We start from the raw sequence: 15,697 nt of genomic DNA, 5'->3' as shown, positions 1-15,697 counted from the left end.
GTTTCAAAGTTTTATTAAATTTAATCATATTGGTCAACATCTTTTGGGTTGCAGCCTAGTAACACTAATCAATTAATGATCTATTGTCCATTTTTTTTACTCACATGAATCTTTTTCAAATGTCTCATGATTCTAGTCCACCGATTTCTACCTGCCCCCCACCTCCCAGTTTAGGAAGATCATCATGCTAAATTGGTTAAAAAAACAAGGTGTATGGGGGGAATATTGTGACTTGAAAAATAGGACATTTTATTTTATCTGAGTTTCTAGTATCCTACTATCAGAACTGTAGTTGAACAGGTAAAATAGATCATCAGATACTTACTATGTGCAGTAGTCTTGGACTGGTGCTGGAATGTTAGCTGGCATTTCAAGCTACAGTAATGATTGGGAACTGCCTCAAAGACCAAAACTTAGCATTTGGTGCCAGAGTTGTAGAAATCTCAGTATATTAAAACCATGTTCAGAGTCACCATGCTGCAAAGGGTCCAGTGAGAAGCAGAAAGGCAAGCCTAAAGAAGATAGAAATTCGGATGGAGTCCATGGCCAATTTAAGATAAGTAAACCTGACTGCCTTTGGAGATATTGAAATCCTGAGCATCATGTTGGAAATATTTTCAGAGTGTTTCAGAATACAATACAAGGTAAATAAAAATCTGATTTTAAGTGGATTTAAACAGCAGGAGTACATTGCAAAGTGGAAGCTGCCAGACTTGAGGATTTATGGATCAGTAAATTAAAGAGAATAATTAAAGGACTATCAGGGGTTCCCGGCTCTTAATTTTTTCTAGGTGTTATTTGCACTCTTTCCCCCTAATTAGATTCTACTGGGCAATGAGGTTCCCATATTAGATCTAAGCCATAATAGGGTTTATTTAAATAAAGAATGAAGACACATTTCAAAAGATACACAAAGAAAAGTTCATTATCACCATGCAGAAGTTACTGGTTGGCATCTCCTTCACTCAGGATCCGATCCCCTTTTTCTCAGCCCTCAGGCTCCCTTGTTGTCATATATAGAGCCACATGCCAAAGTCTTCAGCTTAAGTCCAGGGCTGTGCAAAAGTGTGACCTCAAGTCTCACACACCAAGCAAGGAGAGCAACAAAACCATCTGAAATCCTCATTTCACAAAGTGGAAGGCTGTCCAACAGCAGAAATAGGAAGAATTTAATTGAAGATTAAAAGAATTATAAATTAAATACATATATCTTTCTGGAAAATTCACCCCATCCTGACTTTTGTTCATGCCACCGTAAACAGGGACACTGCATTCTGGACTCAAACAATGGACCAAAATATAGGAATCATTGTTGAGTACCATGGTGTTGGCAAATATCTGCTGGAAGGTAATACAAACTTTGTTTAGCCAGATTGAAGGGGTAGTTCAGCTAGATCTTTGAGAGTATCTTTATGATATATTCCACATAATATATGTAATAAAAAAGCTATTAAAAGCTCTTCTTTAATTCAATACACACATATTGAGCACCAATTCTATATCGCATACTTAATGTGGCTCTTGGAATATAAAATGCACTCGAATACAAATATAACAAAGACTAATAAAATGTGGAGTGGAGACAATAGAACAAAAAAATCGAGAACCTGCATTATTCTTGCTCTGCCTCCAAGAAGCCTCATGCCTCTGGGCATTTAGTATCCTATAATGGGTACAGTAAGGCATATTTGTCTTTAAAAACAGACTTAATTTTCACCATTTTACTGAGTTTTAAAAATATCTGAAGAATCAGAGGTAAACTATAAAAGAAGCTGATAATGTTGGAATTCCACCTGTGGTGTCTCATAGTACATATTCTCACTGCAATAGACTTCAGGTGTTCTTCCTTAAAAGCTTCAAAATGGGATTCTTAATACCAATGACTTATTGAAGTCATCTTTGAAAGTATTCCTAGTATCACCATCTACCCATCTCCTTTTGCTGATAAGAAAACGGTCCTCCAGATGTGAAGTGACTATATAACTAGTTAGTGGGTAAGCCTCCTGACCTCCAGTTCCTTGCTCTCCGCACTCTCTAAGATTTCTTTTGCATTTGGAACTACACACATGTGTTGTGCATTTTAATCTCCCAGAGCATTAAGGCATGGTAGGGAGGCAGCCTGGTTTTGGAGAGCAGTGGTAGCAGGATACAAAAGGGCAGATGGCCAAAAGGCTCAGGGGATTCTTGCTCTGCTAATCACTTTTTCTACTTGCCCTACTGCTCCTGGCCCTGATGTCCCTTCTCTGCTCTTGTGCCCTTTCTAATCCCCATCCTCTTGTCCTCTTGGCACTAGCCTGATGGGACTGATCAGTGTTTTGATGGTGGCTTTGTGTGCTGTTGACCTTGGCCAATCAATCTGACCAGCTCTCCCTCCTTGAAGAGGAGGAATGACACAAATTGAAATGCTCGACCAGGGAGCTTGAATTCAGTGCAGCTGTTTTGGTTGGCATTTTATTTTTAAAAATCAAAATTGAATGCCTTTATACTAGACCCACATATTCCAATTTGTTGTACACTCTCTCATTGCCTCCTGGATTAAGTCGGCCTTTTCTATGGGTGTCTCAAGACTGCCTGGACGCTGAAAGCCCTTGAGTGGGCTACTGGTGGACTAGCGTTTTCCTGACAGACTCCAGCAGGCAGATAAGGGTTCCTTTGGGTAGAACTCTCTCATTTTCAGCTTCCTGTGAGTCTCTTTTAAATCTAAAGTGCACTGAGTGTTTCCCTCATTGGTCAGAGTTTAGCGCTCGTGTGGCCAAAATCATAGTGTTTCACACTCCATGGGGAGGGTCAGAGGGCTCAAGTGAGAGTGTAGGTCATGAGAGCAGTCCATAGGGGAAAATGGATCAAAGCAACCCAGTTAAAATGCATTATTGTGTGTGCTTGAAACAATGATTTGCTCTTCACTCTGCTTTTCTGGCATGCATGTCTAATGTAACATAAGAACTAGTAATATTTGGTAAATCACTGAAAGGTGACCTTACTTGTGGCAGGATTCCCCTGGATGCAGGACTCCAGAGAAGGTACCAGGTCATGCAACAGTGTACTTCCCCTTTGCCCCAACATGCCTTTCATTCCAATCCTCTTCCATCCAGGTTGCCAACTTAGCCTGTTCCATTTCCAACAATGAGGAAGGGGTAAAATTAGTCCGGATGGCAGCCACCCAGATTGACAGCCTGTGTCCCCAGGTAAGCCTCATTCACTTTGTTTCAAAAGCCCATTGGTGGCCCAACACTCAGGGTCCTTGCCAGTCAGTCCCTTCTGTCTCTTCCTGACTTGCCTTGCCATCATTCTGGGGCTGTTTTGAGGTCTATCTTTCTCAGAAAAGAATTCTAACTGCCCCAGTCTTCAAAATTACTGTGGTAATTATTGTGTTTTCCACTCCTATTGACTTTGTTCTGTTTGTTTGGGGCTGTTATTTAAATGCTTCATATCTATTTACCTTGTCTCAACTAAATTCTAACCTTGTACATGTAGGACAGCAGTTAGCTTTCTACTACATCTGTGCTGAGTAAATACAACTTGTCCAGGAAACACTTTTTGAAACTTGAGGCTGATGACTATATCTTACAAAAAAAAAAAAAAAAAAAGGGAAACAAAAACTAATGGTAGTTGATAATGTACTTCATCTTTCATGTTTTTGATTGTCTTTTGAACACTGATAACCCACTTTTCTGTAGAAGCTACAGGGTCCAGGGTTTTAATGTGGCCTTTGACCTTCTTGTTTCTTTTTTGAATAGTGTAGTATGTTTTTGGATATTTCTAACAAATAGGTCATCAATGCTGCTCTCACACTGGCTGCCCGACCACAGAGCAAAGTTGCTCAGGACAACATGGATGTCTTCAAAGACCAGTGGGAGAAGCAGGTCCGAGTGCTCACAGAAGCTGTGGATGACATCACCTCAGTGGATGACTTCCTTTCTGTCTCAGGTAATCACTAATAGGCCCCTTCCAAGGCAGCTGGAGGAGAAGAACAGGATTAGGAGCATCTTGCAAGGGTCATGGGTGTCTGTTTCAAGTGTTCTTCTTGGCCCTTTGAGCTTTCACTCATCTCTGCAAATGTGATCGGAACACCCTTTTTGGAAATTCTTTTGTGTGCACATTATTTCAAAACACTGAGCCAAAGCACTTGAGAGGAAAACACAAAATTTCTGATGAAGAGATCAGCAACCTGAAAAGATTCTTTAAGGAGACATGGGTTCTATTTTAGTTCCTAGAGTTTTTAAAGCAGGTTGGCCTTGCATACATCTGAATTACCTATCTTAAAAAAGGGTATGGTATGTGAGATTGGTTAATCCTCATGGTTTATATTTAAAAATCAAAAAAGCAATCAGCTAGCCCAATTTGGCCGTGTTTAAGGGGGTCATTTTTTCCCAATAAATGAAGTTACCCAGGTTTGCATTAAGGCAGGTAGAAATACTAGTCACCGAATGTACCCATTAGGAGATACTTGGGAGCCATGGAGGTTTTGAATACTTATCTATGAGGATGTGTAAGGAAGTTAGAGAAAACAAGTAGAACCAGTCATCACTTGAAATTGTAACTTTTTTCTTTGTAGAGGAAGCCAGACTGAAGGATGTTAGTATATTTGAATAACCATGTAGTCCCATTTGACCTTAATGGTACTCATCAATGCTGTTTCAAAATTGGGCTACCAGCCAGCAAATGGGCCTTTTTCCAAATACCTTTGTCCAAACACATTTGGCACATTTCACCTAGAAGAGTCTCTGTGGGAGGAATGTGAGAGGAGGTTGCTGGAAACATCAGCCTCCTTTGTGAGGCATTAAAATAATCAAGTGACCCTTGAAAATTCAGATTGACCAGATGTTGACTCTACCCACAGGTAGACCTAGCCTTGACCAGGGCCTGCCTGTCCTTGGCCACCTGAGGCCTGAGATGGAAGGGGTTGCAGCTGGTGGGATCCAGGCAGAAGGAGCTTCTGACTGCAATAATTTAGAAGGAATTTCTTGGGGAGGTGCTCGGAGATTTTGTCTAGGTGCAGTCTTTGCTTTTCTGGAAGAAACAGACAATGGGTTCCTACTGGGGGCTTCTGTTTGAAGCTTGTCTGAGAGCAGCAGAGTCAAATCTGTAGGTCTGATGGATAACTGAAAACCCAACTTTGAAACCATGGAAGCAAGAGAAGGCAGATGGGAAGAATGAGTAAACACAAGTTCAGTGTCTCTAATTTACCTGACTCTCTGCTGTTTGCTTTAATTCTTACCAAAATTCTGTAAGATAGGTATTAGTATTCCACGTCTTCCTTAGAGTAGACCAAGTCACTGAGGAGCTAGGTAACTGGGCAGAGGTGGTATGAAAATCCAGGTAATCCTCTTTTTCAGAAGCTATGTAGTTCTCAGTAAGTCAAGATAGCAGGAAATTTCCTATGGCACATCCAGCTTACACTGGTTCTCTTATCCCCACCTCTGGTATCCTCATTCCACTCTCTCATTCCTTTCAGAAACGTTTCTTGTTTTTCATTCCTAAGGTGGTATGTTTTGGTGACTTTTCAAAGCAGCTATTCATTTAAGTACACCCGAATTTGAGGGCTAGCTGATAAAGAACTCAAAACGTTGCCCTTTCTGGGATTGGTTTTGGCGATGGCCAAGTCCCAACCATGTAAAAGGTATCTGAAAAATGCATCTCTCGTGCAGTGCTTAGAAATTGTTGAGATAGGCATGTTGGGGAGATTTGGGTGGTGTGGAATAAATGAGTGGCCACCCCTTGTATCTAGTCAGTCTCTGCCAGGAGACTCTAGTGGCCCCCTGACAGGGCAGGGGCACTCCCTCACCAGCCTCAGATCTCACAGCAATCCTCATAGCCCCTGGAAATTTGGTTCTGCATCCCCTTTTGCCTGCGAATGAGTAGAAAATATGCCTGGACTGCCTTTTTCAAAGACGAATCATTTCAGAACTTAAAAACTTCCCAACTTCTCCTTTTCTTTAAATACATGTACAAAATTTTCTGAAGGTACGGAAAAGCAAGGTGAGGAGGTCTTATCTCAGACTGTTTCAATTCTGCAAAGCTTTTTCTTAATTTTCTTCCCCCAGCCCTGCCTCTTCGCCCCCTTTCTCCCTGCCATTCCTTTGTGCATCTCATTATTACCAGCAACAAGGAAAGGCTTTGGCTTCTGCTGATAACACTGTGCAGTCCAACCCCAGTGGTACAAGTACCGTGGCATGCCATGACAGGAAAACGAACAGGCGCTCTCCGGGAGCCAGCCTTGGAGGGCCTGCTGGAGCATGCCTTTGGAGTTGACAGTTGGAGGTGGCCGGGACCTTTCCACAGCCGGGCTTGACAAATAATGACACAGTCTACTCTGTCCTGCTGGTAGGCTATGGATACGGCCCAATTGTTGGGGAAACTACTTCTCCCCTCCTCTCCCGAGCTGAAGCCAAAACATTTGCATCAGTAAATTGCAAGTTTGGCCCAGGAGATCTTTTGGAATGGCATTAATGACATTTTATGTATCAGTTTCTTCTTAAGGGAGTATCTGTCCTGGCAGGAAACTCTATTTAAAAAAAAAACAAAAACAAAAAGCAAGCAAAGATCTTTGTTTTTAAAAGACTACAGTTTTGTTTTGTTCATGCTACCTGAATCTGTGTACCTGAGAGCTTAATTTGTCCATAAGAAATGCAACAAGTTTGAGGAGCAATGATGCTAGCTATTAACATTACAGGAGCAAAACCAATTTTCAGAAGTGGCCTGGGCTTGTAAAAAAGTGAAATGGCTGTGTTAGAACACTTACATTTTTCCCACTGGGTAAAAACTACAATTTTTAATAGTGGTTTAAAATGAGTGTCTTGGCATTAACCATGTGACAGTTTAATTCTTGGGTTTGGCTCACATAATAGCAGGCATCTAAGATCTGAAGAAGAGATTAAGTCCATCCCATAATGTCCAAGCGTTTTGTTGTTTGCCTGTTCTTATTTTTCTTTTGGCTCCAGGGTCTTGAGTTTGTGTGAATTTTTAAAAGGAAACAGTGAACTTTGGTTTTGGATTTAGAGTCTGTACCTTTGAGGTTTATAATAAGTACTTTGGTCATCAGTGATTTTTTTATAACAAAATTACATCTTTTCTGAAATAGTAAGGCTGCAAAAACTCAAGCAAATCTATTGCAAAATATATTGCAGTCAAGTATTTTATGATATATTTAAAAACCATGCTTCCTATCCAAGTGTAACGTCCAAAGAACCTGAGCAGTTTTTCCCCGCCATGGAGCCCTCTCTGGAATACCTATGCTTTTTATTATTACTTTTTCTACTGTATTCTTTTCTAGTTGGGAGAGCATTCCTGTTTTGACTTCTCGAGTTCTTTCTCTTGAAAATACCTTAGGATAAAAATACATAATGGTTTCCTTTCAAGAGACATGTTTAGTCAGTGCTTTTTCTTTGATTACCTGCTGTGTATAAGGGCACTGTCAGGAATGCACATATGAATGAAGGACGGAGTCTGCCTTCAAATAATTCACTGTATCTCTTGATAGATCCTAGCCTGGTGTGCTTCCAGACTTGTGGGCCCTACACCTGAGGGTGGGGGGAGAAGGAGAGGAGGGGAGAACTTATTACAAGGGGTTTGGGACTCCATATATACACTGTGTAGGATCTTTTGATTAATTAACATGCCTATATGAACAGGTCCTATTCTTTCTCATATACATTGTCCATACTGAGCTTAAGAAAATGCAAATCTGTTTTGCATTCCAAATCCTAGCTTTTACATATATACCATCCGCCGATATAACTACTATCAGGAGGGAATTGTGATTCATTTTCCCATAAAAGGGGTACCCCTAAATGGAAAATGCTGGGAAATGCTGAGTAAACTATCTTAACATTTCAAAAAAAAAAAAAAGCTGATTAAGAAAAATTAGTCAATAAATTGTAAAATTTACACTTTATTCACATAGCATGATTAACTAAACTAACCACTGAACAAATTAGTTGATGATTTGACTAATTAAAAGCAATGCTTTTGATATCCTGGATTTCTAGCTTCTGCTAGCCTCCTTCAAATACGTATCATTTAGATCTATTAAAGCATATTTTTTTCTGGTGTCCTAATTAAATTAGTTGCACATTTCTAGTTTGGGAAATAGGTTTTAAAGAAAAAAATTATCATTTCATTTTAAGATATTAGGTTATGAGAGGGCTTCTTAGAATTAATTTTTTTTTTAAATCAACTCCAGAGAGATTATTAGGATCTAATATAATTAACACATTCCATCTCTGTTCTGCTTTCAGAATAGAGATGGAATCTAAAATTCAATCTATAAACTATGCGTGGAAAAGCAGTAGTGTTGCTGTTCTTCTATTGTTTTAGTCAAAGAAAATAGAAGATGGATGCAGGGTTTTGACATGCAGCCCCTCCCAGTTGGTTACTTTTGGGGACAAGGGCACATTTGAATAGTCTGGCGAGATCCAGCAGGGTGGTAAGCTAGGCAGTAAGAGAGGCCTTTCAAAATCAAACTTTTGTATTTGAAACCCTGTACCAAGTTTGAGTAAACCTTTTTATCAGCTGTCCTTTTAAGTGAGTTTGCATGACACAAACCAGGATCTCAGAAAGAGGTGGTTTTCAGAAGTTTCTTAACCAAACTGAAAACTTTTTTTTTTTTTTTAAGATTTTATTTATTTGACAGAGAGAGACACAGTGAGAGAGGGAACACAAGCAGGGGGAGTGGGAGACGGAGAAGCAGGCTTCCCACGGAGCAGGGAGCCCGATGCGGGGCTCGATCCCAGGACCCTGGGATCATGACCTGAGCCGAAGGCAGACGCTTAATGACTGAGCCACCCAGGCGCCCCCAAACTGAAAACTTCTTAAAGTCTGTATTTTCACATTTGTTTCTGTTTTACTCAGGAAAATGTCAGCATTCAGGAAGTACTTTTTGTGAGTTTAAATCTGAATATTAAAATTAAAATGCCTTTTTTTCTATTTTAATTTTGATTTGAAATTAAAGAACTAGAGAACGTAGAAATCAGAAATTCATAATGGTTTGAATGAGGAAATTCTATTGTATGAGGTCAAAGCAGAGGTTCCATTATGAAAAGTAAGTCATACTTTGCAAGTTTCTGCCTAGGGTCCTGAAAGAACAGATATTCGTTCTGAGTGACTGACTTAATGAAAGCAGGAGCGATCTGTGGTGGAGACTGGTGGTGGCTCAGTACCTTTCCCTCTTTCCCTATTTAGGAATTTTTAATTCAGAGCTAGCCCGAGAAAATTCTCAAGGAGGTAATAATTTATTTTAATCCTTTATTAACTATTTATTGAATTTGGCAGTTATAATTTTTTAAAAGTTACCAGATTATTTAAGATTATTTCTCACTTGTTCTCTTTATTTATAGTGTGTGTGTGTATTTTCAGCTAAGTTCTTTTCTTTCCACAGAGCACTAAACTTTTTCAACATTCTTTAAAATTCTGTTTCTAAAGAGTGTTCAAGGGACATAATTACAGATCTCACTTTGGGCATAAGAAATACAAAATTGCATACGTGCAAAACCATAAGGGACCAAATTGCGTGTATTCACTATGCCACTAGAGAGTGAAACTCGCAGCCTGCCTGCCTGGATTCTACTTTGGGCAATGAGGGAGAGTGATCACTGACCTTGACTCTAATCTGAGGGAGCCAGCCACAAGACTGGATTATATTTTAACTGTGGAAAACACTGTCATCCCCTTCATCTGGTCTGTTTTCCTGTTGTATGTACCTTGTGCATGACATGACATTAAAAAACTGATTAGGTGGTATTGGTCATTTTAGAGTTTCCCTTAAATGTCTCCTTAATAAAAACATGATCAAACAAGCATGCACCCCGAGCTTGATTCTGGTCATGTTTGGAAATGTTTCTGCCTGATCAGGTTGGCTTCATGTTCACTGCCACAACCACTTTTTATTTTATTTTTTTAAGATTGATTTACTTATTTAAGAGAGAAAGAGTGAGAGTGTGGTTGTGCGTGTGTGGGGGGAGGGTAGGAGCAGAGGGAGAGGGACAAGCAGACTCCCTGCTGAGCAGGGAGGCTGAAGCAGGGCTGGATCCCAGAACGATCATGACCTGAGCTGAAACCAAGAGTCAGATGCTTAACTGACTGAGCCACCCAGGCACTCCTGCCACATCCACTCTTAAAATGCAATAAATCTCAAATATTAAAGGGATGCTCAAAGTATGGTGTTGAAAGTATGGTCCCCAAACCCACGGCATTAACATCACCTGGGAACCAGGTAGAAATGTAATTTCTTGGGTCCACCCCAGACCTACTGAGTCAGAAACTCTAGTAGGAGTGATACCTTGGCATTCTGTATGATGCTGTGAGCCCTCTGGCTGGTGCTCAAGTTTGAGAACTGCTACTGTAATTATAAAATATATTCTTTAAATGTTATTTCAGTGTTGTATGTATTGAGATGTGCAAGGTGATGGCTCATGAAGTTGATGAATCTCTCTTAGGTTGCTTATTAAGTGTGTGAGTGGTATAAAATCATATAAATATGTATGTGTTTCCTCTGCAGAGAATCACATCTTGGAGGATGTGAACAAGTGTGTGATAGCCCTCCAAGAAGGGGACGTGGACACCCTGGACCGGACCGCAGGGGCCATCAGGGGCCGGGCAGCTCGAGTGATACACATCATTAATGCTGAGATGGAGAATTATGAAGCTGGTGTTTATACTGAGAAGGTTCTGGAAGCTACAAAATTGCTCTCTGAGACAGGTAAACATGGATATTAGATTCAACCAAAATGTCAATGCCATGATTAATTTCCATATTTGAATTAATCTTTTTCATTGTCTTTTATAGGCCTCTGTGCTTCTAAATTACACCTGATCATAACAGAGATACTCTTGATTTCTTGAGTTTGAATTTGAATAACTTTAGCAGAATAACAACTTTATTGCTTTGCATGTCCATATTACTTTATAGTTTTCCCCTATAATCTCCCTTGATTCTCACAAGGGCCTTATGAAGTAGGCAGATTTTTATTATCTGCAACTATGCATGTGAAAGTGGAGGTTTAAATGACTCAAGAGACTGGAAAAAGGTCACAAGTCTAGAAAACAGTGGAGATGTGATGGGGACTTGGAATCTTGAACTTGAAACCATTTCTCCATCTATTTCTTGAGAAGATAGGACCTTGAGGAAGGAGAAAGCATAAAGGCTGTAGGTAGTATCTGGATATGAAATGCTCACAGAAAGGGGGTGGTAGCTGCCAACAAAAGGTCAGAGTTTGAATATGTGCCTTGCTCCTCTAGGAAAGCCTTCCATGCCCTCTTCCAGAGCATGTGCTGTCCACTAGGGGATCACTGCTGTGCTAAGACTGGGTTACACGTCGGAGCCTGTCGTAGCTCTCTGGTGCATTGGGATGGAGAAAAAAAGGCTTACTTTCACTGAGTTAGCAGAACAACCCATCCCTTTGAAAAGTTGTGTCGAAGACTGACCTATTTTTAGTAGTTTTTACTCTTGACTAGTGTCACTGGGCTTCAGACCCTTTCTCAGGTCCCTAATACTGTGTGTGTGTGTGTGTGTGTGTGTGTGTGTGTGTGTGTGTGTGTGTGTGTGTATTGGGTGGGAAACAGTGGTTAGAAAGTTCAGGGAAGGAAAGAACACAAAGGGATAGAAAAAGAGAATTTAAGTTTACTTTGGATGGGGTTGTGAATAGGAAATGAACTGAGTCCTATGTAGGCACACAAGGACCTCTCAAACTTCAATGTGGGCCTTTCCTGGTCTGTAGATGGACTGTGGAACCTATTAGGATTTAAAAAAACAAATGTGTTTCTGAAAGGTCACATAAAGCAGTGTTCCAAGTTCTACATGAAACAACATGTTAGTTGAAATAGGTTTCCTTCTACAGGGAAAAGGTTATTTACAAAGACTTCTGTAGATGTTTGTTAGTCTGAAATAGCAAGGAAAAACAGCAATTAACATGGACCTTGGTTGTTCTCTTTGAAATATAAGCAGAAAGGGAATAGGGTAACATCACATCATAAAGAGCACATCTAAGGATTGTTGCTCTTGAGAATCATCACAGACTTAGAATTAGAAATAATACCAGTAATGATAATAAGATATATCTGCATTTTAATTAGTTGAAATTTAGCACTCTTTTCTTTCAAATAGGTTTGTCCTTTGCATTCAATAAAGAAGCACAAAGCAAGTGCTACAGTTTCTTCCCTCACTTGGAAGAATTAGAAACAAGTATTTTACTCTCCAGTATAAGGACTTTTTTTTTCTTCACCCTTTAGAGGACCTCCTCACATTTCTGTGGCTCTCAGTTTCTGGCCCTTTAGCTGTAATCTGTTACAAAGTCTCAGCTTTACATGGGGTATTGGCCACATAGCAGCACTCCCTTGGGTCTGACACTGGGGAAAGAGTAGCAGAGAAGGGTGGAAGGCATGAAGACAGGACTTTCAACGCATGCCTGCTCATGACTGGGTGGAATGCTCATTGTAATAGTTGAAAGACACAGAGCATATTGCCAATTTACATGTGACTTTGTGCACACCAAGAACTCAGGCATTGTTTAAGAGACATTCTGGAGTTGTTTTCTCATTGTATTTTGGGCTGCTTTAATGAACAGAAGGTACAGTGCCCATTAGGTCAAAATCTGCTTAAAGGCAAGGGCAACGTGCTTAGTTGGTTGAACTATTTTTACCTAATTTCACCCAAACTCTTGAAATGTAAATAATTTTCTGGTTGCTTTTCTTTCTTTCTTTCTTTCTTTCTTTCTTTCTTTCTCTTTCTTTCTTTCTTTCTTTCTTTCCTTCTTTCTTTCTTTCTTTTTTAAACAACAAAATCAATGAAATATGAAACAGAGCAATCCATCCAGGATTGTTGCTGCTCATCAAGATTTTTCTCTTAGTTGTTCACTGTCAGAGCTTTTAAAACTCTCATTTCAACCCTTCCTTGCAGTGATTGAATACTCTGGGGACTTAACTAAAGATACCTTTGAGATTCTGATGTTCACATACAGTTCTTAATTGAACAGAGAAGATGCACAAGGCTCTTTAAATTTTTCAAGAACTATTGATGATAACTAGTAAAATAATCAGGTAGAAGAGATTGAAATAGTTTCTACACAACTGTAATTGAACATACAGGAATATGTGTCAAGGAAAAGTAGATGTTGGGCTCAGAACTAGAAATACAATGGATATACATTCTTTTGCTTCTTTCTTCAGTTTTCTCTCTCCTAAACAGAAACAATACTGCTTCTTAGGAGTAACTAGAGAGGTTGTCAAAGAAATGAAAGCAAAAGCTTGAGCTGTTAACTCACCCATGCTAATGAGAATTGTTAGGACTGTACTAGACACTTGGAGTTGGAGGGAGCAGTTCTGCGATTGTGATTGTGCAGTTTTGTTCAGTTAGTCTTTTTGTCACTGTCTGGCCATGCTCTGGAGACCTATGTCCTCAATATAAAAACTGCTATGCATATCATTAATACCCAGATTTCTACCTTTGGGCTAATGCTTTGTTTAATTTTTTTTTTTTTTTAATGAGAGCCACATTGAATTGTTCACTTTTTTTTTATATGAGCTTATTAAACTTTGTCCTGAGAGTACATTTTATTTTGGGGATAGAACACAGGGGTAGTGGGCAAGGGGAGAGAAGGTACCAAAAGGAAGGATGAAGAAAAAGAAGAGGAGTACAGAATACGGAAGACAAAATATCATGTTTTCTTCTACCTGCCACCACCTACCAGATTCTACCCAGTTTTATGTCTGAGTTGTTATATCCCAGACCTTAAGGCAGAAGTTCTCAATCTCTGTACCACTGACTTTTTAGTTGAGGTAATTATTTCTTGAGGGAGGGGAGCTGTCCTGTGCATTATAGGATACCTAGCACTGCTGGCCTCTACCCACTAGATGCTTAGAGGACCTCTTTTCTTCCCCGTTCCAAGTTGTGACCATAAAAGTCATAAAAGACCATAAAAGTATCTTTAGATATTGCCAGATATCCTTGAAGGGTGGGCAAAATAACCTCCATTCAGAATAGCTGCTCTAAGGGGAAGAAATATCCCCAAATAGCGACAAGTTTAAACAAGGCAAAATGGATCTTATGTACCATGGCCATAAGATAAAAGAAGTGAAGGGGGTGGGGTAAGAGAAGAATTACATATATATTACAGAGAAGAATCTAAAAAAGGGCTGAACATTCCAAGTCTTGACTAGACCAGACTTTGCTGCTGAAGGGGTTTGCAAACATAGGCCAGCCCCCATTTAGACATGGAAATGTTGCCAGGGACGGCCTCTGCAGAAGGACTCCCATTTTACCACCTGGCTGCCTTCTCTGAGTGGCTAGAAATTGAAAGGGATCCAAAGAGTGACATAACAGTCTGTAGTTGATTCTCCATGAATTACTTTCTCAGTAAAGATAGTGTTTTGTTGAAGAGTGCTTTTTGTGTTTTTATGAATGCTGAATTAAATTTGTGAAAATAATTTTGTGGATTATTAGTATGCTAAAATCCTAGGGCAACATTATATAAAAATTTACCTCTTTTTTTTTTTATCAAACTATCTAGGGTGATGAAAACACAAACCTGATCTACATCAGACCCATTAAATACTTACATAGTATATTTGATGGGCTTTTCAGTAAAACCTGAATTATAACAAATTGCCAACAGCATGCACAGTTGACTAGACCCATCTTCAGAGATCTCATTTACAAAGTCAGATTGCTCCAGGAGATTGAGGGGGGTGGAAGTACATTCAGTCATAGCATATTTAGATGTATAAAGAGTAGCTCATCTTCACCAAATGGATGATATTGAAATGTCATTTTTATAAATTTGATATCTGATACAAGTTTGTGGCAATGTGAATGTGGTTGGGTTGAGAGATCTTTGAGATTCTGCTGGCAGTTCCCTCTTCAGAGGGCACAGATAAAAAGAGGTGAAAAAAAGGAAATAGGAAAAAAAAGTATTTTAAATGAGAACTCCATGTTAGTGGGCACTCCATATGTGGAGATTAAAATTCCAGTATTTTGGAGAACATGTCCAAACAGATGGTATAGTTTTTCTTTCTTTCTTTCTTGCTTTCTTTCTCTCTCTCTTTTTTTTAATTAAGACTATTTTTTAAAGCAGTTTAATGTTCATAGCAAAACTGAGGGGAAAGTACAGAGATTTCCCATGTACCCCTTGACCCCACACATGCATAGGCTCCCCTGTGATCAAAATGCCCTACCAGAGTAGTACATTTGTTACAATTAAAGAGGCTGCACTGACCCATCATAATGGCCCAACGTCCATAGCTTACAGTAATGTTCACTCATGTTATACTTTTTGTGGGTTTAGACTAATGTATAATGACCTGTATCCATCATTACAGTATCATACAGTATATTTTCACTGCCCTAAAAGTTACCTGTACTCCACCTACTTACCCCCCCCCCCCTCCCCCCCTCACCCCTGGTTCCACTGATCTTTTTACTGCTTCCACAGTATTGTCATTTCCAGAATGTCATATAGTTGGAATCATATAGTATATTGCCTTCTTAGATTACTTCCTTCACTAAGTAGAGATGGTATAATTTTTACTTCTATGCTTTTGTAAAGTTTTCATAAGAACAAAGGGGAACTTTTTATACCATTTCTATATATTTTGCCTAGAAAATGTAAGAGGATCAGCAAACAGAAAGTATCAAAATTGGAAATAGTAATGAGCGATAAAGCTGTGTCAGTACAATGTAGTTGAACAAATCCAGATTAGAAATCAG

General features: G+C 39.5%; 1 protein-coding gene across 5 annotated transcripts in view; it reads left to right on the top strand.

Annotated features, from left to right (window-relative positions):
- CTNNA2 (catenin alpha 2) overlaps positions 1 to 15,697 on the top strand; it is a 1,077,601-nt gene that overhangs the window by 959,706 nt on the left and 102,198 nt on the right. For all 5 annotated transcript variants that reach the window (XM_032410576.1, XM_032410575.1, XM_032410577.1 and 2 more), the window contains exons 10-12: positions 3,093 to 3,185; positions 3,771 to 3,927; positions 10,496 to 10,696. In XM_032410576.1, the coding sequence (XP_032266467.1) occupies positions 3,093 to 3,185; positions 3,771 to 3,927; positions 10,496 to 10,696 (451 nt within the window). The remainder of the gene's footprint in view (positions 1 to 3,092; positions 3,186 to 3,770; positions 3,928 to 10,495; positions 10,697 to 15,697) is intronic.

The sequence above is a fragment of the Phoca vitulina genome, unplaced genomic scaffold (genome assembly GCF_004348235.1).
Source record: "Phoca vitulina isolate PV1807 unplaced genomic scaffold, GSC_HSeal_1.0 scaffold12, whole genome shotgun sequence".
NCBI lineage: Eukaryota > Metazoa > Chordata > Mammalia > Carnivora > Phocidae > Phoca > Phoca vitulina.
Note: the sequence above shows the minus strand (reverse complement) of the source record. Positions and strands in the feature narration are given on the sequence as shown.